Source organism: Convolutriloba macropyga, chromosome 3 (genome assembly GCF_964194025.1).
Source record: "Convolutriloba macropyga chromosome 3, txConMacr16.3, whole genome shotgun sequence".
In the NCBI taxonomy this organism is placed as follows: domain Eukaryota; kingdom Metazoa; phylum Xenacoelomorpha; order Acoela; family Convolutidae; genus Convolutriloba; species Convolutriloba macropyga.
The window spans coordinates 30,133,343-30,160,589 of NC_134470.1; the positions used below are offsets into that span (position 1 = coordinate 30,133,343).

The following is a 27,247-nucleotide window of genomic DNA, read 5'->3' on the forward strand; positions in this document are numbered from 1 at the left end:
TGATGAGCAACAAGTGAACAATATTTTCAGCAACTCACTAAATATTGTATCAAATTATAAAGATTATGCAGAAAATTTACTCAGTTCTCCGTTTTGAGCAATCTAATTATGGACATTTCTTCGCAAAATGCATCACAGAATGTGTTGTCAAATTAATTCCATTCGTTTTCGGCAAACTTACTGTTCCTTTAATTGGCACTGGAGATGATATGAACGTTGAATGCCACCACTCGGAAAACATTACTCTGTTCTCTTGCCAGAACAAACCTCCGAACGCCCATATAGCCGAAAAGCAGAAATATCTCTCCAAAATTTGCTCCCCTGCGTTTCTGAAACTTCCAACCAGGCCATCAATCAACTTCAACATTGTCCTGACTTTGTCAATTAGTTTCACCGAATCAATAACCTCCCGGATAATAATTTGATTGTTCACGCGGTCTGTTCCGCCTTGAAGAGGTCCCTTGAGCATCTTCGCAGAATATTCTAGAAGACTCGGTATGTATATTTCTATGAACTTCTGAAGAGTGGGTCTGTAATGGATCCACTGTTTGTTGAGCCAGACTGATGTAACCATTTTGTAGGTCAGTTCTGATTGGTTGATTGAGAGAATGGGCGCATGGGTCAACACAGAGGGTGCTAGTTGGGCCAAAGATTCGATCTGCGAAAGAAACGTAAATATAATGCAGACCTCAGATATTCAGTGAAGTCAGTAACCGCAAGAACGTTTTGCAAAGAGAAAACAATCAAAAACTGCTCATCTAGAGACTACCAAAAACAAGACTACCTTCTTCGATCAAGTTTTCCAGTTACTTTTGTACTTTTGTTTGTAAAAAAAAATGTTTGTTATTTTTGTTACTTAAACAGGCTCATATACGATTTAGTCTGGGTTTCTGAGCGGAACAATAAGAGCAATTTTTATAAACATGAATATTCTAAGAGAATATTCTAACCTCCCAAAATATCTTGGTATCGCTAGATAGACTAAAGGACTCGTTGTTAGCGAAAGTGATCATTCCTCTGTTATGTAACAGACTGCCGAAGATCTCCATTTGCCTCTCGTTAATCACTCCGTCTAACACTAGACACCTGATTGGCTGAACACGAGATGTCACTTCATCATCTGAGGGGACTTCGATTCCACTTGACACTTTATAGCTGCGGACAAGAGTATTGAACCCTCCGTCAACCCAACGACTAAAACAGTAAAAAGACATGTTGAAGAAAAGTAAACAATTATTTGAAGAAAAAGGCCAGCTCTATACTAGTTATTAAATATCGTTGCACACAACAAAACCATAACCTCTAAAGAAAAATCAGACTTATTATGTGAAAAATTGACATTTACAAAGTTGCAATATTTTTTGTAGTTCGAAAACTTTGTTTATATCGGAAGAATTGGAATTCTGTTCAACGGGCTGCTTTGAATGAAATGCAGACCATTCAAACCAATGCTATACCCTAAAAGCATCATGTGACAGAAAATTCTACGGAAAACTGAATTATATCGAGCCATGTGTTTTGTTCCTCTGAGTTGAAAGTATCCAATTCAAAGGGACAAAAAATAAACAAAATAATTATATGTATCACAAACAAGCGTAATAGAACAACCAGGCACAAAAAAACAGCAAAATTCACAAACTACATGTTGGCAACTTACTTTGAATGTGTGTAGTAGCCAAACAGTTCATGGGTCTCCAAAGTGCCCACAACTAGTCTGTCTGTGACGACCTTGTGACCTTGAGTCTCCAGGAAACTTGAGAAACATTTAATCACACTGCTCTTCCCACTTCCTGCCTCCCCGCACACAATAGCCAAGTGGTGGGTTGAACACATCTCAGCCAGTTGCTGAATTCTTGTCAGGAAATAAGGCGATGAAGCCAGCCCCAGTTTCTCGATGTCTTCAGACCGAATTGTGATGTTGTTTCGACTGCTTGACTCGCCTGCTTTGTTTTTATCAGCAGAGTACGCTGCACGGTCAAAACTGAGAGCGGAGTTTTCACGAATTGTGGCTAGAATGTCTGAAATTTAAGTATTTAGGTTGACCGATTTAGAATAAAAAGCTTTAAAGTTACTGGTTAGATCTAAGGAACCTATGCACAAAGATTTTAATGTTTAGAAGTAATTAATCGATATGTTTACACATATTTTCCTCCATTTTCAAACCCCTACTTCTCCCGGTTACTCGTTATTATTAGTTTAACGCTATGAAAAAGTCAATACAATCACAAACATAATGCTATAAACTTGAAAACTTTGAACATCAAGAAAAGCTGTGATTGGTTTATAACAGAGCATTATGAACATCCTACTAAAATACGCACCATTTTCAGTTTGAAATCTGGCCGACTGTTCCTGCAAGGTAACAGGCACGTTCTCTGCTTCAGGCATTACACTCAGTAATCTGTCTTTAAAGATGGCCGCGCCCATGAACCCAGGATACTTGCTCACAAACACGGACTTCAGCGCCATCGCCAGCGACTGAACTTCAAGCAACATCAAATCGTCTTCACTTACAAAATCTGACTCATTTCGCAGCTTCCACGCTGATTTTAAGTCCTCTATATTATTCTTGGCTAACTGAAGCATCTTTTCAGTTACCACTGGGGCCCAACCAGCGCCCGGCCAAAATTTGTCGACCCAGTAGAACGAATGACTGCTTGAGATTTTCTCATTAATGTCTAAGTTGCAGCCGGAGAGAATGTAAAGTTTCCGAGCCAGAGTGCTGGCGTGATAGAAACCTTTGGAAAGAAGACTGGCTTCGTACGCTGTTTTAAGATCGGGGCAAGATAAGGCAATTTGTCTGAACTGAGAGACAACTGCGGGTGGCAGGGCTAGGAGGCTGCTTTGTCTGATGAGAGAATGATCGGGATTGGAACTCGAGATCTCGACCTGTTAAAGAAACAAACGAAACTCTGATGGCGTAATGAATTCAAATCCCACACATCAGTCTCGACTACAAAAATTGACTAACAGAAGCAGAAATACGCGACAGTTGGTTGCGTAAATGTAAGCAAAAACACCGCAGCGATTACCATAGCTTTCAACGGAAATTTTTCCAAATAGATCTTAAACGATATCCTGCACATCCTGGACCTGCAATTTTATTCTACTCTGAAAATTTTTTGTCAAACGATCGAACAAAAAAGTAAACGGTCTCAAGTCAAAACTATGTTTTATATAAAAATGAAGTTTTGCTTATTGTTTCCAGATAAAGTTAAGCAAAAAATGATTCATAAATTAACTCATAGAAGACTTAGCGATCAGATAACATCTGTTCACATTGATACAAACCTTGTCATCAATAGTGCAAAACACTCCAGGATTGTTCAAACTCTTAATTGGGTAGAAGTAGGGCTTCAGATCCATCTCTGCCTTTTTGTTCTTGATAGCATCTATCAACGAGTAGATCATTTTGCCCAACAACACCACCAAACTGGATCTGAGGTGGTTGACGTTATGGATTGTCACCCAGAGTCCGGATAAGGCCACGCCCTTGAGGACACTTTCGATCGTCTGGGCGGTTGTGAAGTGGGTGCAGGTTAGAGGAAAGAGCGCTTGTCCGAAAGTTCTGGACAGCTCTCGCACTGTTTCACGCTTAGAAGAGCCCTAAATGATGTTATAACACAAACTTGGGAGATAGAAATTCACAATTAAAAAAACATTTTGCCACTACTTTTGATGCCATCAAGCACAGCAACTACTTCTCGAAATCATTGGCTTCGATCACGCGAAAATTGCAGATGAGCTACATTCACTTCATTGATTTGATATTATTCATGACAGCAAACTTCATGTGAAAAAAAATATAAGAACCAAAATTATTGCTTACTTTTTTGTTCGTTGCTTACTTTGAAAACCCTTTCAGAAACACGGGAGATTAACCTTAACTGAGCAAAAACAAAATCGAGTAACGATGAAGCAGAGATAAAGGAAGCCTTTAAGTTAAGGAAAGTCGGATTTTTCCTTGCAGCTTACTCTCAGATAAAATAAGCTGGAAATAGAAACTTGACGCTTCTTTCGCTTATCCCCGCTATTGATTGGTTGTTGATTAAATATCAAAATAAATTCTTTATTTCTTTCTTCTTTCTTCCTAACTGATGAAGCAAGTCAAGGTTTATTAAGGTGAGTTCACTTCAACTGCATTTAAAGCGTATTAATGAATTAAATTAAGAGATCCAAAAATGGCTGGAAACACTCAGAACCGTCCGCTAAAAAGTTTGTCCGCAGTCATACTTTGAGATATTTGGCCAAAAAAGCACTGTAAACTGCCAAGCTATCAGCATCTCCGTTACACAACAGACGTATCCGTTAACATTTTTTCTTGAATTATGGAGATTTCCATACCTCGTTACGATGATTATCAACTTTTGAACAGTGATCTGAACAAGGAGGCTCGTTAATGTGCGTTCGCCCATGATGTTCCGACCCGAGCTCATCTGCATTTTTTTTTACTTAACTGTCAACCAAATGAAGAGATAATCAAAAATAAATCTTTGAAAAAAAGTCGTTACACAAACTACTGAATTAATTACACAATGCCAAGCCTCATTAAAGCTCTCACGAGATCGGCCATTAATAACGGGAAAATACGGGAAAAAACAAACAACAATATGAGCAAAAACAAACAAAAAACATTTTTTACGGCAAAAATTCAGCATCTAAACTTAAAAGCACCTAGTAACAACGTCAAAATACAATTAAATAAAACATGAACTAACTAAATTTACGTTTTCGTTACCACAAAGCAGATGGGACTTTTTATTAATGACACTAGGTAATAAGTCGACAAAAAGAAGAAATAATGAGGCAAAATCCAATAATCAACCAATATTTCTTAAATCAATTATGATCTAACGTCTTAAAACCCATTCACTTTTTACAAAAAACCCTTATAAATTTATCAAAAAGTCATTGAAAAACAAAAAACAGACCTGTCTTTGGTTAGACTAAGCAACATAAAACGGACTAAAGATGAAGAAAAACTTTAAAAAAATAAACAATTTGCGAAAAGACCAATTATTGAAGCCAATAAAATCTTTCGCTGTTATCTGAATACTAGGTTTTTTATTTCAAACGTTATTTAAAATATTTCAGTCAAAATTATACTGAAAAATTAAATATGTTCACTTGGGCCTCATTTGAAAATCATTGGGATCTCTTATTACGCGAATGTGTTTAAAGAAGAGAAAAGGAACACAAACATTGACCACTAACGAAACTTTTGTTAAAACGCATATTGTACGACAAACAAAACATCATTTACGATGTAATATCAATAAAAACGCTAATATTCAAATTACAAGGAAGCGGATGGTGGCTCTCAATGATGAGAATTAGATACAAGTTGACCACTATAAAAACAAAAACTAAAAAATTTAAAATATTGGAAGAAAGAATATAAGGAAGTTTCAGGCTATTTGTTATAAAATTACTGAACTGAGTAACTTCAATCATTCAATCCCAAGTTAGAAGTTTATGAGACTTCTCAAAATTTTACGACTAAATAAAAAATAAAAAACAGGCGAAAACCGCAAATTGAAAAAAAATTGAGAGAAAAGTGTCGAAGTCGTTACAAAATGAAATAATCAGTATAAACAACTGTAATTTTCTAACAACAATGGGATTTTTTTGCAACAATAAGACTTCAAAAAAACCAACAAAAATGAACAAAATTATTAAAACAATGAAATTTTTGATAAAACCCGTAGTATCAAAGTCATTAAATTCAATAGCTTTCAACGGAAATCACTGAACAAGGAGATATAAACAGTTAAGCCTCGAAAAGTAGGCAACAATTTGTGTCAGGCTTAAATCATCAATAAGTCATCACAATAAGTCGCATAACTATCAAAGCAACAACAAATACAGGCAAAAACCAAAGAAGTGTCGAAGTGCGAGAAGACAGTGTCGAAGCCATTAAAACCTTACGTTTTCTCTGAAAACCTTATCTATGATTAATTGAACGTCTTCCCTAAGCCAATGTTAACTGTCAGTAAAAATATAGATGCAAAAAGAATTCAAAAGGAACCCTAATTATGAAAAAAAACCTAAAATAAAAAAAATAAATGAAAAATCGTGACATCGAAGTCATAAAGACTATAGTTAAGAGATTAAACCGCTAACTAGATTAATTTTGGTTGGAATAGAAAGGAAGAGGGCCCTGTAAATAGTGAGACTGACTTACAGTTCAGAGAAACAAGTTCAAGATCGGTCAATGTTCAAAAGAGATCTCGAAAAAATACTTTTAAAGTCTAAACAACCACTTGCTGCCAACTCGAATTACTACATAGGTTCACTTTCTACTCATTAGGAGGCCTATTGCACTTTCAGTAAACATGTCTTTATGTCATAGGACTACCAAATTTTTCAAAATCGCGAAAGAAAGATCGAATTTCAACAAAAATTACGAAAACTCATAGTCGGAGCCTTAAAAAATAGCGATTCCCTGAAAACGAACTATTTGTTCAATGGGCATCATTTAACTATAACTGAGGTTTGTCATTAACAGAACTTTGATTGGAAAAGTGACTAGTCTCTAAGTGATTTGAAAAAAAACAACAGAAAAATGAAATTGCTTTTAAAATAACAGCTCTCAAATAGAAATCAATTTTTTTATAGTACACTTCCCTATGAGACAAAAGCTAGCCTTTTTAGGGAATTTTGTCCATAGAAACACATAATTGTTTCATTTGTAGCATAAAATGTAAATTTGAATTTTTATTTTCATAGAAAAAATCTGAATTTGAACAAAAGTTACGCTAAAAGTGAACAAAATCTTGCCAAGCATCTCGTGTTCACACAAAACTTACTTTAAACCTCAAAAACTCCTCGTAGAAAGTGAAATTCAAAAAAAATCTTTTTAATCCCGAACTCTAGGTTGGCTGAACAATTGACTGAACAAAAAATTGACTGAACAAAAAAGCCCATTTGAGTATATAGTTGACTGAACAAAAATTGTCTGAACAAAAAAACCCATTTGAGTATATAGTTGACTGAACAAAAATTGTCTGAACAAAAAAACCCATTTGAGTATATAGTTCCTTCTCCCAACAAGTGGGGTCAGAACAACAATGCCCGCAGGTAGGCAGAGAGGATAAAGGAAATAGTATTTTAAATTGGGAAAATCAACTGAAATTGTCAAAAATTTAGCAAAAAGTTGTTTTTTTTTGCATTCTATCATATCAACTTTATTTAAAAAACAAACACAAATAGGTAGAAAAAGTCTAAAAATGCTAATTTAGTTGGAGAAAACGCAAAAAAAATTCTGACAAAAATTTCGCAAAGAATTAAAAATCAAGTTTTTGCTATTTTCACGTCTAAACAGTTTGATCTTAACAAATACTTCGAAATCATATGTATGTTTTCAAAAACTGCAAACTATCGCTGACTTCCTCTTAGAAAAATCTGAATCTAGCCAATGTATGGGGAACAAAACTTAAAAAAATTGTTAGTTATCTGCATTTTTTCTACACCAGTACAGTGACATCTAATTTTTTGCTCCGGAAGACAATTTTTCAAAAATCGTTCCACTGAACGAATTGTATAAAACGACTTGTAAAAAATGTGGCGTGACGTTGCAAAAAAAAACAGAAAAAGTTGAGGGGGGGGCTCTGACAGCTGTTATTTTGATTCTTGTCTACTATCCTATGACATGATCACAATTTAGTCATCCTAGCTCTGAGAAGGAGCAACTTGGACATAATTTTAACGATGAAAAACGCAGGGCTACGCTCAACTTCGTATGAACACAAACAATACAAACAAGATACCCATGATGAATTTGTTCTTACAGAGGGCGCCGCAATGATAGTTGGGTGGAAGTGTGCAACTGAGAGTGCCATGTTCACCAAGGTCTTTTCACTCTGTCCACTGGCCGCCCGCTGGACTGAAGAACCCTGGTACTCAAACTGGTAGTCACCAACAGTCTCTCCGAAGCACTGCAACATTACGAACTCAGTTTAAAACACTGAAACCAGGCCGCTAAATTTCAGAATAAATGATTTACAACAGGTTAAGTAAACGGAGACCTGAAAAGGAATCCGTTAAATTTTCAAAGGATCAAAACAGCTATAAGCAGAATAAGTAACACAATTTTAAACAATAACTTTGAAACAACTTCAAGTTGTAAGGAAGGAAAATACCTTAAAAATCTGCTTGCCACAAAAACGTAATCGTAAAACTTATTCAAAACACAAAACGGAATAAAGCCATCTTCTGGCTCAAAAATAACAGTTTTGTCATTGATTTGAAGTTTGATCATCATGCCAAGATTTGAATGATCTGATGCGTAACAACAAAATGTTGGTGGGAGATTTTTCTTATCAAAATGTTGGCTATAACATCGGTACCACACCACTAAATTCAAATTACTTTTTATAAAAAAAATCAATAACTTTAACCAAAATCCTCACGGGCGACATACAATTTATTTGGAATGAATTTATCTATATGATGTCTGCCGATTTAAAAAACAAACCTCAATTTTGACGGGATTGATGGCGTTAAGAGGCTCCGAGTAGAATTTAAGCATCTGTTGCCAGTAGAAGGAGAAGAGCAGACTCTGGCTTTGACTAGCGGAGTCTAAAGCCCTCTGGATTCGGTCACGCCACGTGATCAAGACATTGATCACATTTTCTAATTTCTAAACGAGAAAGGTAACAATTAATCAAGCACCTAACTCCAGATTATATCGAGGAATTGTAGTTCCATTTATAGTGAAGAACAACAGTTTCTAAATCATGACATAGAAAAAGATTTCTCTTTGTTTGACAGAAACAAAGAAATTGTAGTTTAGATTGACGAGAACTTCTTGCACCGAAAGATTGGCACACGAACCCATTTCTTTCTGCTCTTAACGATTCAGATCTTTCTCTCCTGCTGCCGAGATTTCATAAACAGATCTGATGAGTGAGTCAAATCATTGAAAGCGTACAAATCAACTCTCAGAAGTTCTCAAAACCCGCTCTCAAAGTTTTTGCGAAAAAAAAAATTCAATATAATTTGTTCGGAAAGAGCAAGACAGAAAAAACATTTATTTAATTATTACAGACCTTCAATTGATAAGGTTTCAAAGCCATCTCGTAATATTTATTCATCATGCTCGCATCCCTCCGTGTGTATCTGTGAACACTTGAAGTCCTGGGTGGAGGTGGGCCGACATCGGCAGTCACGTCACTCTTGTCAGTGTTCGCTTCCTCATCAGCTATTTCTGCCTCAGTTGTCTCTTCAACCAATTTTTCCGCGGCCGATTTGCTTTTGTTAACATCGTCGTCTTCGTTAACTTCGTCAGCAAACCCACCTTCACTGTTCAAGACATTTTCAGCAAATTCGACCGCTAAAATGATTAAAGCTATTATATTTGGGGTTCTTGACAAGCGCAGACAATCTGAATGCGTGTTTATTATCAATGATGCACTTAAACCGCAAAATTGTTTCCTAAAATGAACAATCAATCGACTGAAAAGTCTAAGTTGATCAATCGGTTATAAGCATTTGCAAATCATATGCCAAAGGGTCCTCTCCGCTTTTTAATATAACGCATTATTGTTCTGACCCCACATAGTGGAGTGAGGAACTATATGCTCAACTGGGCTTTTTTGTTCACTCAGTTTTGGCACATCGATACATTTGATGTAGACATGCAATGAGTGTCATCATTAGAAAGCCCGCAGAGCGTAAAATATTTTAATTGCAGCATTTTTTAATATTCATCTTTTTCGTGGAGTCGAACAGCTTTAACTAAATTTTCCAAAAAAATCTTTGTCCAATTTTGGGATACTTTACGCGTAATTTTTAATTTTAATTCAAATTTTCATAAATGTTACTAAAACATATTATAACCTCTAATGATGGAGTCCATTTTACTCATTTTGTGTAAATTTACCATAAGAACAACCAAAAAGTGCTGACATAATCCTCGTAAATTCAGAATAAGGGCACTTGAGAGCACAAAGAGAGCATTTTCAATTTAAAGTTTTGCCGTTTTTTCGCTAATTTAAATCGATAATTATCAGAAAGGCATTTTTATTTTTGATATTTTCGTCTAAATTGGATAAGTGGTTTTTCTACCTTCTTGGGACTTAATGTTCGATTGGAATTTCAGGCCGATTGGAATGTTCTAAATTTCAAGCCATGCCCTGCTATCATTTTCTGAAAAATCTTTACACTTCTTTGACAGTTTAATGTCAATGAGAAATCAAAATGAGGCAGAAATTCTGATCACGCTGCAGTAGTTAAAAACGAAAAAGTAAGAAATTTTAAAACGACGTGTTCTTTCGTCTCATTAATGACCGGTCCTATATGCTTTCAATTGAAATAGAAATTAATCTGTTAACTGGTTTTTGTTTTTGTGACTGTTTGATTTCTTTAATACCTATTGTAATACTATTAATAAAAAAGTCTCAAAACAAAAAAGTCATCTCTCACCCTTTAATGCACAGACACATGAATTTGCGAGTTTATAATTTATTCTCTAATTGTTCCGACCCCCACTTTAGTGGGGAGGGAGGAACTATATACTCAACTGGGTTTTTTTTTGTTCAGTCAATTTTGGCCGATCGATATATTCATCGTACAGAATTGTGAGTGTTATCATTGAAAAGCACGTACAACCTAGAATATGGAATTAAAAGACTTTTTCGATTTTCGTTTTTTACAGGGGGTTATCGAGTATTAAAGTTTTGTGAACATTCAACTGTTTTTGTTCACATTTTCAGTAATTTTTGCAAAAATTTGGCATAATTTCGGTAATATAATTTAAAATAAGTTTAAATTTTTAAAGGCAGAGTAATATTCTTACCGCTAGAGATAGAAGAGCGTTGCTGATTTGTTTTATGAAGTTTTATTGGCAAAAAATTTTCGATAAAATTTTCAAAATTCGAACTTTTTTCAACAAAAATTGGCACACAATATGCTTTTTTAGTCCATTTTGTTAAAGTTTGCGCCAGGTGTAGTGACCGAGAAACTTTAACATAGACTCCCTAAACTTCAAAAGAGCGCTAGCTGAATTTAGGCGCCCTATGAAAGTCTTCTGGAAATAAAACTTTGCCGTTTATTGCATATTTAACTCGATAATTATACAAAATTCATCGTTGTTTTTTTTTTAAATATTTGAAGAAATTCACTAAACAATTGGTCTAATTCGCAAACACTTCGAATAATTGGGCAGTTTGTTGGGCGTTCGACAAAATCGGGGATAGGTTCGATATTATCATGTATTCCTAGAATCAGAAACTTGCAATTTTTTATTTTGGTGCGGCCTTCTTTCAAAAAAATTTTGCTTTTGTTCTTTTAATATTAATTACTGACAAAAATTTTTATTCACGGCTCCATTAATGACAGCTCCTACTTAAGTAAACATGAGGCTGAATGTAGATAGAGTCTGTTTTCGGAGAACCATAGGCTTTTAATGGCTTTGAGGAATGTATTCGTTTTAAGGAAATTTCAGTGATTTTTTTGAACTTGTCAATTTCTTATATTATTTGAGTCAATTTTTGGGTTTTCTCAGTAAATACCGGTCACACATTCTTCTCAATAGAGCACAAGAGCACAATCTAATTTTGTGGCGGATTGCTTTAACGCAAGGTTTTTTTGCTTTTGGTACTACGAATTTTCATACAAAATTTTATGATTTTTGTGCAAAATTGCCCACTTTTGCTGTTGTTTTTGGTTCTTTGGAAAATTGTCACAATTGATAACAGGTTAACTGAAAAAAACTTTACAAAATTTGGAATTGAAATTTTTTTAGTTTTGATTTCATATGGTTTTAAGGGCACGACACCATTCTCTTGCAGAATTTGGTAGAGTGTTTTATTTTTGCCCTCTGTTTGTTGTTACTTTTTGTTATCGTATGCCAAATATTTGGCAAGGAAAGGTCTCAGCGGCCAACTATAGATAAACCATTAAACTTAATAGCTGATATAGGTAAATAGCTAATTGTTTTATTGACTTTCAAATTAAATTCCTAAAAAGAGAGTAATAGTATTCCTCAACTTATCCATTTTTGTTCAGATTCGGGTTTATTTTCGTATTTTACAATGTTGTATCATTTTCGTAACATCGCATTATTTAGAGCTCTTTATCATGTTTCGTTGAATCAAACAATAAATTCTCTGTTGTTTAAACGTTTTGACTGATGTCTTCGGGGCTTAGACAATTTGTTTCAGAGGAATTTTGCGAAACTTGGATACTTTTCATTTTCTGTGGTTCTTTTTGCTGTCAATTTGTGACAGTCGTTTTTACAAAAAGACTTAATGATGATCAAACGAGAAGCAAATGAAGATTTTAAGTTCTCCTGGATAATTTTGTTTATAAATTTAATGGTTTCAAAATTGTGGTTTCGTAAAGTTGTGTGTGAAATTTTTTAGCTCAGCTTGTACTTAATGTTATTTTTTAGTCCTGTGATTTAGTCTCATCAATAACAGGCGCAATTAGCTTTCCAGTTAATTGCAAGACAAACTGTTTACTCTTTTACTCGAAAGCTTTGTTGTCTATGAATTTTGAAAACATTTGTTTTTTAAAAAAAAAAGACAATAGATTTCTGAGAATTGCCAATCTTATTTCTGTTAACTTGTAGCTTAGCATCTCTAATGACAGGTCACGTCATTTAATTATTGAAATACAAATTGCTCTTCATAAAGGTTTTATTTTCCTCAAATGGTCTTTTTTGCTTGGTACAATCAGTTTTCATAAAATATTCGTAATTTTTGCATATTCGCCCCTTTTTAGTAGGTTTTTGTTTTCTTTCCACAGTATTTCAATAATGGGCGTCATTTGATTCACAAATTTGTTCTTTCACTTTAATAAAACGCAATCGAAGATTTTCATTGTTTTTAATGAACAGCTTAATGTTAATTGGCTGGGACATCGTTTTCGTGCAAATTTTTTCGTGCAATATTTTCCTTTCTGCCTGTAATGGTCGTTCTTTTTGCAGTCGTATGACATATCCTGGATAGTGAAAGGTCTCACTCGCTCTCTGTGGAGGTATAAAAGAATCTCTCAATGATTTAATTTGTGATGCATAATGTTTCTAATCATCTCCAAATTTTTTCTTTTCCAAAAAGCAATGTTTTATTATTAAATTTTGCCATTTTGCTCATTTCTTGTCGACTTGTAACCAAGTAGCATCGAGGATAAAATCCACATTTCTTTCTAACAAAGTACAGGTTAACCTTCTTAGTATAAGTTTTATCTGATGCCATCTTGATTTGGTTATTAATGATTTTCAAAAAATGGACAACGAGTTTTGGTTGAAATTAATATTTGAAATTATTTGATTTTTATCGCCGTCTATTCTGGGAGTCATATTATGGTAGTCACAGGTCTAATAGGCCCTCTAAGGTAGATTGTTTTATTCATTTGTTAGTTTGTTGAACGACATGTTGCCGTGTTAATTTTTTTTTATCTCTTCATCATTTGGTAGACAATTAAGTGAAAATGTAGATGAGCGGGGTCGGAACTTAATTCGCAAACGCACATTACCGAGCCTCCTTGTTAGTTTCGGAATTCAGCTTATGTTCAAGGATTTAATCAGATAGTTTTATTTTTATTAAGTTTGACGTCAGAAATTCTCAAAAACAGTTCATAATTCCCAAAAGTATTTTTATTCTTTTAGGTTGTTTTAAGTTTCATTGCTTCGCAGCAATTTTGGTGTGCGCTTTTTGAAGACATTTAGCTTGAATAAAATTCACAAGTATTTGGTGGTGGTAACTTTAACGCCGCTTGTTTTTCAAGACAGGGCTATTCTCCTTTATTAAGATTTTTTCGATTTCTTTTGTTTGTTTTCGCGTACGTAGGGTCAAATGCTTTATTGACTATCAAAGGCTTTTTTCGGTAAGAAAATTGATGGTCTCCTCATTGGAGTATTTTATCGGATTGCATTTCAGGACCTGTACTGATATTTGTTAAAATCCAAAGTCTTTTTTTAAGGTCTTTTGAAATTGTTGACTTTAAAATGCCATTGAGAAGTCAAATTATAGCACTGATTTTCATCACAATGGCGTCAAAAAAGGAGTTGTTCAACGATTGAAATTCAGACGAGTGCCATAGGTGAACAAACGATCAGCTGATGTTTGACTTCTTCTAAAGATTTGGCTATCCTTTTTCATAATATACCAGTCTAAACTGAATGGTCACGAAGGACGGGTCGCAACAAATTCGCCGCCGTTCCCCCGCTTATATTAAATCTAGTGCAAATAGTTGAGATCTACCTTCTTGAATTCCATCAACGGGTTCTTTCTTGTCCACACTCTGTTCAACTCCCTCAGTTGGAACAGTTTTCTCTTCGTCCTCTGGTTTTTCAGATAAAAGTTCGTTCAAATACTCATTTTCATTCCGACTTTTCCTGTCTTTTTGAGAATTGGTTGCAGATTTCATGGGCGGACTTTGTCGATCAGACATTTCAATGTCAGCTTTAGAAGCTTCGACTTCGTGAACTAATTCTTTCTCGCTTTTTTCTGCTAATTCGTCATCAGCGACAGCTTCGCTTAATTGACTCGTAACTTTTCGAGGCATTTGTTCATCGGCTAGTTGAGTCGGTTGCGGGTCTTCACTCATCTCGCCTTCGAGTTGAATCAGTTCAGTCATCGTTGCAGTCGCTTCAATTTCAGGTTCGCCGTGAAAAGCAGATTGCAAAACGTCCATTTGATCCAAAGTCGTATCATCGATGTCAACGTCATTTTGTTGTCTCGTTTTAATATCTTCGAGAGAAATAATCAGCTGTGAAATTTTGTCCAAAGCTTTTTGCAAGTCTGAGACCAAGTTGATCAAGTTCTTTGCGTTCTTTCTCTCCATGGCCGTTTTTGCACGAGAGGTCAAATCACAACTCATTGCGAGGTGTATCATCTCATTCGGAATTTGGACGTAAGTTTTTGATTCATTCCTGGCTTCGTTTTGCTCGTCCATAGCTATTTGTATCTGAGGAAGGCCATCTCGAGATACGCCATCCTGATTGGTTGAATCTTTCAAAGCTTTTTGTTGGCTCTGATTGGATGATTCCTTGATGACTCCACTAATAACAGAATCGCGATCCTGTCGCCAGTAGTCTAAGGTAACTGTTTCCAGAGCAGTTCTAAGCCAACTGATCAACGTTGATTTTGTTTCTCTCGAAATATCGTTGAGCCATTTCTCGGTTTCACCTTTGCACACGATTGGCTAAAAGCAACTCAAATAGATGTTATGTGGTGGGGTTACACGATAGATAAGTCAAAACAGTGTTAAACACCTGAAATAGCTAAATAACAGTTTTCAAAATCAAAGAAACTGATATTTTTTGGCACAATAAGCAATTTAACTGAAGCCTTCAGTTGATAAATATAGCCAGAATAAAAAACTTTAAAACTTTCCCAGCATTTTATGCTACAGCAGAAAATCGTTTTGAAGCAAAAGGACAGACAGTTCTAGGAAAAATTTGTTGATCATGAAATCAAAAATGAGTGTACATCGGATAAATATCAATTATTATTTGAGAATAGTTACTTTAATCAGATTTCAAGAATAGTTTTGAGCCCAACGTGATACATTGAATTTTAATGTATGATGTGATTAAATTAATTTTACAAGGTTTACATCAAAGCCAACTATAGTAAAAACACGCATCAGTAAACAGCTAGACACAGTGCTGGAATCAATATCCGCATCAATGTTAATTATTCACAGAGATTTGTTACAATTTTTTGCTACAATACAATCGAGAGACACAATGGAACTAACTGAATTAAGTTGTAGTGGTTCTCCCATGTGGCTGTTGATGTGAGTTATTCTGAAGTATTTAGCACCACCACTGTTCACATCATTTGCTCCTTCAATTACATCACTTGACTGGCCATCACTGAGGTCAAAGGTCAAACTGCCTATGTTCTCGTACACCTTGAATAAAACATTACTATTTGCACCTGAATATATATAAAAAGTCCCAACTACCAATTCATATTTAAAAAAAATTATGGCAATGAAAATAATTCTGATGAAAGAATCCACAGGAATCAATCTGCCATGATAAAGGCAATACTAATCAAGAATCCATGGAGGAAAATTGGGATAGAAATTTGTTGGATACATGAGAAATTAGAATCGGATCCCGGCAAAAAAAAATCAATCGAAATTGCATTGAGATTTAAATAATTGAGATGTCATGTGCAAAAATTCACACTGAAAAAGGAAAAGTCAGTCAGAATAAGTATTGCGTTAAACATGACCAAACACTGCCAGACTCATAGATATGTTAGCAATACGATTCAGCAACTAGCACGTTTGACAGGACCCATTATTAAAAAGCTCCTTAAAAATCCTTTCGTTAAACGAAAATGATTTTGCTGGCATGCGACAAAATCCTTGAAATAAAAAGGCCAAATAAAAAAAAACACGAATCAACAAAATATTATAAAAACAAACAACCAATTATTCTCTCCAAAGCTAAAACAACAACCAACCTGGGATCGTCAACAGAAGCTAGGAGAAAGCAAAAGAAATGATCGTAAAAAAGTGAAAAATTTCTCTCAAGCTAATTTTTGAGCAAAAATTATTTAAGGCAAATATTGATGTTATTTCCTATCTCTATTTTAAACTTCAAACGTTGAGAAGGGCAACCTTATCCACAATAATGTAGAAATCAAGTGGCAAAAATGAGGAAAAAGAGAAACGTTAAAGAGCGATAAATTCAAAGTTGAGGAGTCAATGTAACCGAAATTGCGCAAACAAGCTCATCGTAATATTCATTCTCAGATACTTTTATGTTGAAAGCTATTCTGGTGGAAAGCATTCTGATGCATACAATATAGGCAATTGATTCAAAAACATAGAAAGGACCAAAAAAAGTCTACACATTAGGGGAATGTGTTAATAAGTTTTCTCAAACAATTGTTTTGAGAAAACAATTATTTGAGAAAACATTTACTGTTTTGGAGTTTACTGTAGCATTAACATTAACATTGGACATAACATAAAATATTATATTAAACCAGACAAAGAGAAAACATCCTTCCTAGTGCTTTTATCTGCATAAATAAACGTTTTATACAAAAAAATATTTGTAAATTACCCATTCGCAATAAGTAACAGCCTTGAGCAGTAATTTGATATGATATTTCGGGAAGAGACCAAGCATTGATGAGATGAGTCGTTTTCAAATTGCTTTGTTTAACTCTCACAACCTTGAGTATTGGGTTGGTGTGACATTTTGAAAATATGGAGGAAACTTTTGTCAGTTATTTGCAGATATCTTCTATACCAATACAATGCATGATCCTTAAGTTTTGTTTTCTCTAAGAATATATTATTTTTTGGTCCCCCGCCTTTGAGATATTTGTAAACAAAATTGCCAAAAACGGTTTGGCGGGAAATTACTAAATTGAGGGGAAAGGTTGAAGAATTATGCCACCATCATTTTGATTTAATTCTACTCGTCTACGGATTGACAAGGAGAGTGATTTCCAGTGCGCGAAAAAAATTGGTCCCCGACCGTTGCGTTGTGAGATATTTGTAGAAAAACAGTCTTGTAAGCGATTGGGTGGTAAATTGCAAAAAAAAAGAATTTTCTCGAAGGACGTGTTCTTAAGCAAATAAATTGAATGAATCATACCAATCAATCAGAATTTCCTACACGCATGAATACCTCAACCTATTCAATTGACTTCCAGGATTTTACATAGTCAAACTTGTAAAACAATCTGGAAGCCAAACAAAGAGCTCTCTTTATCTCTAATAAAATCATTGTCCTTAAACTAATTTTTAGCTGAATTAAAATGCAATTCTCGCAAAAATCCGACTAAAACATTGGGGTGGGGTATATTATTTCAAACAAAAATATCCTAACTCAATAATTGCTGCACAATTTGAAATTGTTAGCAGAAAATAATGCGCACGTGACCAATAAAGTCATGGCTGCAATTAAACAGAAACCCCACGTACTTTATGCACATATCCGCTGGCTTCATAGAGGTCGCTCCCGACCGCGATGAGGGTAATGACGTCATCATCTGACAGGAAGTAGAATCGGCTGAATCTGCTCTTCCTCTTCTCCAGATTGCGAAGGAGACTCGAGTGGCAAAACTCAAAGTTGTCGAACATCTTCTCTAACGTCTTCCGGATTCCTATAAATATGACTGAAATTTCTCCCCTATAAATTACACTTGCACATTCTAAACGTGGATGGAACAGTTAAAACTTCAAATAACCCAACCAGAGAGATATTTCCAAAAACAGCCATTGGTTAAAACCTACTGTTATAAACTTACAAGCGTTATAAACTACTGTTATTCTTATCAGGAGATAGAATCATATATCGTTTTAAAAGGGTACTAAGTAAATGCCGGATCTATTCTCACCCCCCAAAAAAATTTTTTATGATGCCCTACTAAAAAATTTGGGTTGTTGTAGCACATTACTAAAAAATGCATATGCGTCTGGAGGCGTAAAAGTTATATGCCCACAAAGCTGGGGGCAGAAACAAAATGGATACAAAAATTCCAATGTAAAAAAGTCTTTGCCGAAGCAGATAAACAAAAGAAGTGAAATCAGCAGTTTCACAGTTGATACTAAAAACCCTCAAGTCAAAAATTGATTGATAACACTTGTAACCTTAGCTGCTCGTAACCATATACTAACTAACATTCATAGCTATAGCTACACAGGATCCCTCATTCAAGAAACCCACTGACCTTTGTAAAAGCAGCACTGAAGAATGTTTGGTTTATGAGCTGTGGCTCTCATCAGGGTCCTGAAGTTCTTATTGAGAGATGAGAAGAGAATGGCCTCTTTCGGGAGCACTGTCGCAATCTCAGACTTGGCAAATATCTTGAACAAATAAAAAAAGTTCCAAGCGTCACACTGATCTGGGAATCTGAGTAAATTCTTTAAACAAGCTATTCGTCAACTAAACGTCCATTACAATATGCGGGGTTAAAGTGACACGGGGTCTTTATACTTTTTGCCACAACTCAATATAACCACGGCTCGATTGAACATTAGAGGTTCTATTGGTGTAAAAAAATATATGATCTTTATATTAGCAATGGGAAAATGTAGCAGAAAATCTCTAGAAAAAAGGAGTGTTACCTCATCAAGTTTGAGCCACATGTCCTGTGCCTTGAGCCACACTTTGACAACACTCTCGATATCCTGAAATGGTATCCATGAATCCAGAGCCTCTTAAAATTCCACAGATAATAAACATAACCGACTAACATCGGGTGACTTGCTCTCAAACGACTGGTTAACGGTGTGCTTCGGTACTAGCCAGCGGGGGCTTAGGGATGCATCAGGTGGGTGAGAGTGGAGTGAACGGGTGGTGGTGGTGATGGGGGGGGGGTCAATTGATGTGGGTAGGGTTGTGGAGAGCTGGGCGAGAGGGATCGAAATCGCCGGGCTGGAGGAGGGTGGACGGGGGTTTTGGGGCCCGGGGTGTGGCTGAGGGGGGACAGAGGGGGTCAAACTAATAAGAATAAGAACTGATCTTCACACCTTGAAACTGTCTCCTCAAATCGCCGGGCCGGAGGAGTTCTGGTGAAACGCATACTTAGGGACTAGTAAGACGTAAGGCTCTAAGAGAGCTGCTCCGCCACTCAGTGCCCCCCAAGATCTACCTGTTTATCCCGCTTTTGAGCAAGAAAAATCAAATCTGCCAGACGAAAAATCGGTCAAGCGAAAAATTGGGGAATTAAAAATGTGAACAGTGAAAAAAGAGGAATTAAAAATAATAAATCGCCTTAGATCAATGATGTGTTCAAAATTTCAATGATGTGCTCAGTAACGAGACGCGTATTACCAAAAAGATGTTAAATTAAAATCGTAATTGTTTTCAACATTCCAACATCATCAACCATCTAAAAAACAAAAAAAGTCAGGCAAAAAAATAAAATATAGCAGCACAAGTCCTGACCTACAATTCAATTTTCCTTGACTAAAGAAGACAAATAGATCTAGATATGACTGGAAATGGCCCGAAAAACGATTTAGAAAAAATACGATAAAAAAGATAAGAAAAACAGAAAAAAATTAAAGTCAAATTGCCGCATGTGAACAAAAACGACTATCGAGGAAACAATTTTTTTTCGAACATCTTCTTCTCCCTCCGAATTAAAATACGAGAGAAAACTTTCACTCAACAAAACTAGTTGATTTTTTGCTCAATTTCGTGTTTTGGCGTGACTAAAATCACTACTCAAAATTGACTTTAAAAATAATGAAAATTAGTGAACATATATTAAAGACGATAGCGGAAAGTATTTCGGAAACAACTCGAAAAAAAAATAAACCAAAAACCTCTTCAAAAAACTAGTACCTACTCAAACGACTCATAACAATTTTAAAAAATTATTTGAAGTCATTTCTTTTAAATGAGCTCTTAAAAACAACTTGAATTAAAAAACAAGAAAAAATAATACAAATTTCTTTATATTACAAATGCACTTTAAGCAAAAAAGAAGTTTCTTTAAGCAAATAAAAGTACTTAAATGTTGCAAAAACAACAGGAAAGTCAGAATAGGCTAAGCTAAGAAATTTGTTTAAGATGATAGAAAAAACGAAAAACTGCAAAAAAACTGCAAATAGTTAAAAATTGCTCGATTTTGTCACATTTCTCAACAAAAAAATGCTTGCAAAACAAAAGAGGAGTCATAATAGGCTAAGCACATGTTCAAGAGAATAAAAATGAAAAACTTCACAAAAACGAAACCAGTTAAAATTTTCAAATTTTTTGTCATATTTCTCAACAAAAAGTTTCATAGAAAAAAAAATTTCACTTGGTATCAAATACTCCGTACATCATAGGCCTTTTTAAAATTCCACTTAACGCTGTAAAATAAAACAAAAAACGAAAACGATTGAAATATGCCTAAAAAACAGTAAAATAGCTGAATTAGCTAAAAACCTCTAAATTGGCATAAAACTCACATTATATTACCAGAAACCCTCAAATTTGAAAAGCCCTAAAAATAACACAAGATCATAATCAAACTTCTTAAACAAAACAAATTGAAAACAAACAAAAAAATCTTAAATAAAAGAAATCAATTTTATTCATGAATTTTGAAAAACCAAACGTATAACCACGAATAGATTGTAACATGCTCTGTAAATGGGGATGTATAACGTACTGGGGGAACAAACGGAAAAGATCCGAATCGAAAAATAAAAAATTCCTCATGAGAACGAAAAAAATGAAAAAGCCTTTTTTGATACAATTTCTTCGGTAACTCTTAAATCGCAGAATTTTTTATTTCAAAAAACAGCTATCCTCATGTTAAAAATGTGTTTTATTCTTTTTAAAACAAAAACATAATTTTTGATATAAAAACGCAATGTTTTTTAATCACCGCAAAAGTAATTATATTTTAATCTGAATCTGAAGTCTACCAAAATGTTAGAGAAATTCAATAATATATTTGACAATTATCCAGCAAAACAGCTTCAAGTTTATAGTATAGCCCAATAATCTTTTCTCAGACAACAAATGAAACAATTTCGTTTACAACTTTAAGAGGCGTGTAGGAACATTCTGTGCTACGCAGATCATCTTACGAGAAGTCTCGTTCTAATTCACGTTAAATTTTTACTGCATGCAATTCAATTAACAAAACAGCTGTACTAAGATGGGGGGTCAATCGATGTGGGTAGGGTTGTGGAGAGCTGGGCGAGAGGGATCGAAATCGCCGGGCTGGAGGAGGGTGGACGGGGGTTTTGGGGCCCGGGGTGTGGCTGAGGGGGGACAGAGGGGGTCAAACTAATAAGAATAAGAACTGATCTTCACACCTTGAAACTGTCTCCTCAAATCGCCGGGCCGGAGGAGTTTTGGTGAAACGCATACTTAGGGACTAGTAAGACGTAAGGCTCTAAGAGAGCTGCTCCGCCACTCAGTGCCCCCCAAGAGCTACCTGTTTATCCCGCTTTTGAGCAAGAAAAATCAAATCTGCCAGACGAAAAATCGGTCAAGCGAAAAATTGGGGAATTAAAAATGTGAACAGTGAAAAAAGAGGAATTAAAAATAATAAATCGCCTTAGATCAATGATGTGTTCAAAATTTCAATGATGTGCTCAGTAACGAGACGCGTATTACCAAAAAGATGTTAAATTAAAATCGTAATTGTTTTCAACATTCCAACATCATCAACCATCTAAAAAACAAAAAAAGTCAGGCAAAAAAATAAAATATAGCAGCACAAGTCCTGACCTACAATTCAATTTTCCTTGACTAAAGAAGACAAATAGATCTAGATATGACTGGAAATGGCCCGAAAAACGATTTAGAAAAAATACGATAAAAAAAATAAGAAAAACAGAAAAAAATTAAAGTCAAATTGCCGCATGTGAACAAAAACGACTATCGAGGAAACAATTTTTTTCGAACATCTTCTTCTCCCTCCGAATTAAAATACGAGAGAAAACTTTCACTCAACAAAACTAGTTGATTTTTTGCTCAATTTCGTGTTTTGGCGTGACTAAAATCACTACTCAAAATTGACTTTAAAAATAATGAAAATTAGTGAACATATATTAAAGTCGATAGCGGAAAGTATTTCGGAAACAACTCGAAAAAAAATAAACCAAAAACCTCTTCAAAAACTAGTATCTACTCAAACGACTCATAACAATTTTAAAAAATTATTTGAAGTCATTTCTTTTAAATGAGCTCTTAAAAACAACTTGAATTAAAAAACAAGAAAAAATAATACAAATTTCTTTATATTACAAGTGCACTTTAAGCAAAAAAGAAGTTTCTTTAAGCAAATAAAAGTACTTAAATGTTGCAAAAACAACAGGAAAGTCAGAATAGGCTAAGCTAAGAAATTTGTTTAAGATGATAGAAAAAACGAAAAACTGCAAAAAAACTGCAAATAGTTAAAAATTGCTCGATTTTGTCACATTTCTCAACAAAAAAATGCTTGCAAAACAAAAGAGGAGTCATAATAGGCTAAGCACATGTTCAAGAGAATAAAAATGAAAAACTTCACAAAAACGAAACCAGTTAAAATTTTCAAATTTTTTGTCATATTTCTCAACAAAAAGTTTCATAGAAAAAAAATTTCACTTGGTATCAAATACTCCGTACATCATAGGCCTTTTTAAAATTCCACTTAACGCTGTAAAATAAAACAAAAAACGAAAACGATTGAAATATGCCTAAAAAACAGTAAAATAGCTGAATTAGCTAAAAACCTCTAAATTGGCATAAAACTCACATTATATTACCAGAAACCCTCAAATTTGAAAAGCCCTAAAAATAACACAAGATCATAATCAAACTTCTTAAACAAAACAAATTGAAAACAAACAAAAAAATCTTAAATAAAAGAAATCAATTTTATTCATGAATTTTGAAAAACCAAACGTATAACCACGAATAGATTGTAACATGCTCTGTAAATGGGGATGTATAACGTACTGGGGGAACAAACGGAAAAGATCCGAATCGAAAAATAAAAAATTCCTCATGAGAACGAAAAAAATGAAAACGCCTTTTTTGATACAAGTTCTTCGGTAACTCTTAAATCGCAGAATTTTTTATTTCAAAAAACAGCTATCCTCATGTTAAAAATGTGTTTTATTCTTTTTAAAACAAAAACATAATTTTTGATATAAAAACGCAATGTTTTTTAATCACCGCAAAAGTAATTATATTTTAATCTGAATCTGAAGTCTACAAAAATGTTAGAGAAATTCAATAATATATTTGACAATTATCCAGCAAAACAGCTTCAAGTTTATAGTATAGCCCAATAATCTTTTCTCAGACAACAAATGAAACAATTTCGTTTACAACTTTAAGAGGCGTGTAGGAACATTCTGTGCTACGCAGATCATCTTACGAGAAGTCTCGTTCTAATTCACGTTAAATTTTTACTGCATGCAATTCAATTAACAAAACAGCTGTACTAAGAAAACCGAGCCAAGTTTATTTTTTTAGAATGAGCTATTAGCATTATTTAGCGACCCATGAAAAACAATTTTCTAAAGCTAACTTGCAACACAAATATAAATATGCTGGTATTTCATTTTAAAAAGCGTTTTTGAAGGCACAAAAGTACAGAAAAGTTTATTAAAAATCAGAGAAACCAATAAAATTGAAAAAGTTTTGTCCATAATCATATAAACTTTTCCAGGGGTTTCATGGTACCAGTTTGCATCTCTCAGTATCAACAAAAATTTTCTCGTCAAATAACAACTCAGCCTGGCTTCTACTGGGTGGTAAAAATGTACTGGGTGGTAAACTGTGATTTTTTCAACATAAGTGTTCATCAATTTCTCAATTTATGCTTTCGCGTCTCTGAAAAGGCTCTACATTTTATCAGAAGGAACAAAATTACCTTTGTGAATTTAACTGCTTCTTCAAAAAAGATCAAATCGCAGCCAATGCGCTTCAAAAACAAAATGGCTTTCTTTGACACAAGTCGGACGGATGAAGGTGCAAAAATTCGTAAGCATTCTCTGAGCTAATGTCAATTGAGCAATAAAACTGCGTTTGATTCCTTTTTTGCAAAAGTTTCTTCCACCCATCAGCGGAGACAAGATATCTCAATCAATTCACAAATTGGCTTAATCAATGAACAGTGAGTAGTTGTGAACGGAGCTGAAAGAAATGTGCAAACCTAGAATTGTTCCGGTCGACACTGCTCACTTTAATATCACGGCGATAGTCAGCTGCATAAAATTTTCATTCGAAAACAACACAGACGCATGGATATTCTAACCGCCAACAAAAATCTAAAACTAAAAATCTAAAGTTAAAAAAATATCTGAACTTTATGCTTTATTGTAAGACTGTTTAGTGGTGCCTGAAGTCTAAAACTACCATGAACCTAAATTATTTCGAGCAAACTTTTAAAAGAACGTCCGTGCTTTCAAGTTAACATGAAAACACAAATCTTACTCAAGGTCCACTTTGATTTACACAGCCTCACTTCACGACTCATACCAGGCGAATCATAATCGGTTGGCTTTATCAATCATAGTCTTTAGGCTATAAAATGGTCGTAACAGTTTAGAGAAAAGTTGCAGTACCTGCAGGATGCTCTGCCACTTAATGATCTCGTCTAGGAATGAGCCTGCATCCTTGTTGTGTCTCATCCTCTCCAACTCCACCTGATGTGACTCCAGCTTCTCAAACACCTCCTCACACTTGTCCAGTAGGAACATCTTGTGGCTGTACTCCGCCTAGTTAAAATTTAAAGCAATGGTAATAGAATGTAGACAGGGTTCATCCTACTTAATAATACTACTGCGAAATAATACCCCCTAATCATATATGGTTTATAGATGAATTTTTGCTTTACATTGCTTATTTATGATTTTTGCATATTTTTGCTATGCTAACTAAATAATTGTAAATGGTCTTGAATTTGGTTGGTAAGAGTAGTTATTTTCAAACCAGAGCAAAATATTGCTTTTGTAATGGTAGATCATTGACCTTATATAGCAACAATGAAAGCGGAAGATGTGCTGAACAAAGATAATTCTAACTTTTAAAAACTTACAAAAAATATTGAGGAAATGAAAATCCGGTTTAAATAATACAAAAAAATATAGATGTTTCAGGTGAACAAATTGGAAGTAAAAATCAACTCTTTTCATTGGTTGTTACCAGATTATTCACTTCTAATTTATCTATTCACTTCTTATTCACTTCAGATTATTCCACAAAATAAATTACAGCACATACACTATTATTTAATGTGTAAAAATGGAAGTGACGCAATTTCTGACATGAAATAAGGTATTAGCAATTTTCCAAATATTGATACCTCCTCTAGCAAATATGCGCGTGTTAAGCTGACTTTTTACTTGTGCTGACTTTTTTACTGGTGACTTTTAACGTTTTTCGTAAAATCAACCAAACACCTGTTATTCGATCTAACCAGAAGGCAAGATTCCGTGGAAGGCACAGAATCGTTCTAATTTAGCATCTGTAAGCATATAATGCATCTTAACACATCTGAGTCTGATGAAAAGTTAGCGTTACAGATAAATTGTGCTTTAGGTGCTTGGACATTCAGTCAAGATAGCAACTGTTTTACAAATCAAGAGCGACAAACTTTACCAAAAATGAAACTGCAATTTTGCAAAAATTGTCTTATTTGCGCCTGATTTTTATCAAAACTGTTAACAAAAGCTTTCGCAATGATACCGACATAAATCAGTTGTGTCTGATTTTTTTGTATAAATTGCAGTATTGATTCTGCTTCATCCGTTCATCCAGTCAGCGCTCATAATTCTTAGCAGACGTTCAGAACATTGACAATTTTAAGGTCAACTCCCGTTCTGTCCTTGATATTGTGTGTTTCATCATCAAAACACTATGGCATTAAAAAATAAGAAACATCACATGCAAACTTTTCATCCTGCCCTGTATTCAGCAAAACTTTCTCAAGACTGCCGAATTTTTGCCGTAAAATTTTGTTTCACAAATGCAGCATCATTGGAAATTAAGGCAAATGATATTGTTATTTGACCTCATCATTGATATAGTGTCTAAAACCTATAGTCAGAGGGAACAGTTACTCAATTTCGCCCATTTGCTTACTGAGTAAGGTCAGTTTAAAAGTATTTCAAATAGAATGGATGAAAGCAACTAGCAAATAGAATTCACAATGATCCCACCCAAAAATGTTCAAAAAGAGGTAAAAGTAGGCGAAACAAGAAAAGTTAATTTGACAAAACAACCTAGTGTGACGAGACCTGAAATAGAATTCGAAGAAATGTCAAAATTACATACCTGCCTACCTAGCAGATTTGACAAAAAGAGGAGATTTTATTTTTCAGAAAAGCAAAGGAACCTAAAACATTTTAAAATATTAAAACATCAACTCCAAAACTTTATATCTTTAAGCTCAGGCGATCTCAAACAATATATTGAAACAAGGAGGCTCGGTAATGTGCGTTTGCACATGATTTTCCGACCCCGCCCATCCACGTTTTGATTTATTAGTCTACCAAATCAGGAAGAGAAAGAAAAGGTTCAAAAACTCGCATCAAACTCTCAGCAAACAATTAAGTGAAAAAATAAAGCTGGATTAGAGAGCTGATGAGACTTTCCATCAATGAGAGTACTGGATGCGATACACCCAAAAACAAATACTAGCAAACATTAACTCAGCCCAAAACAGAAAAATGAAAATATTTAAAAAAAACAGAAAAAAAACAAAATGAAGAAGGAATCCGATAAAACCTCTCAATAAAACAACTTGGTGACAGGCCGACAATAGTGAGCAAAAAGTAAAAAGTTCAAAAATACAATTCTCAATTTTTGAAAACAACCAAT

At 34.5% G+C, this 27,247-nt stretch overlaps 2 protein-coding genes across 6 annotated transcripts in view; one reads left to right on the forward strand and one right to left on the reverse strand.

The window, feature by feature from the left end:
* Window positions 1–27,247, reverse strand: part of LOC142336146 (dynein beta chain, ciliary-like) — a 226,683-nt gene that overhangs the window by 122,134 nt on the left and 77,302 nt on the right. For all 5 annotated transcript variants that reach the window (XM_075384733.1, XM_075384736.1, XM_075384734.1 and 2 more), the window contains 14 exons: window positions 24,991–25,143; window positions 19,051–19,113; window positions 18,654–18,789; window positions 17,905–18,086; window positions 15,709–15,864; window positions 14,208–15,150; window positions 9,051–9,334; window positions 8,477–8,641; window positions 7,791–7,937; window positions 3,292–3,606; window positions 2,322–2,889; window positions 1,658–2,018; window positions 951–1,194; window positions 182–658 (listed from right to left, as the gene is read on the reverse strand). In XM_075384733.1, the coding sequence (XP_075240848.1) occupies window positions 182–658; window positions 951–1,194; window positions 1,658–2,018; window positions 2,322–2,889; window positions 3,292–3,606; window positions 7,791–7,937; window positions 8,477–8,641; window positions 9,051–9,334; window positions 14,208–15,150; window positions 15,709–15,864; window positions 17,905–18,086; window positions 18,654–18,789; window positions 19,051–19,113; window positions 24,991–25,143 (4,194 nt within the window). The remainder of the gene's footprint in view (window positions 1–181; window positions 659–950; window positions 1,195–1,657; window positions 2,019–2,321; window positions 2,890–3,291; window positions 3,607–7,790; window positions 7,938–8,476; window positions 8,642–9,050; window positions 9,335–14,207; window positions 15,151–15,708; window positions 15,865–17,904; window positions 18,087–18,653; window positions 18,790–19,050; window positions 19,114–24,990; window positions 25,144–27,247) is intronic.
* LOC142336147 (multiple coagulation factor deficiency protein 2 homolog) overlaps window positions 1–27,247 on the forward strand; it is a 548,941-nt gene that overhangs the window by 116,202 nt on the left and 405,492 nt on the right. The window lies entirely within an intron of this gene.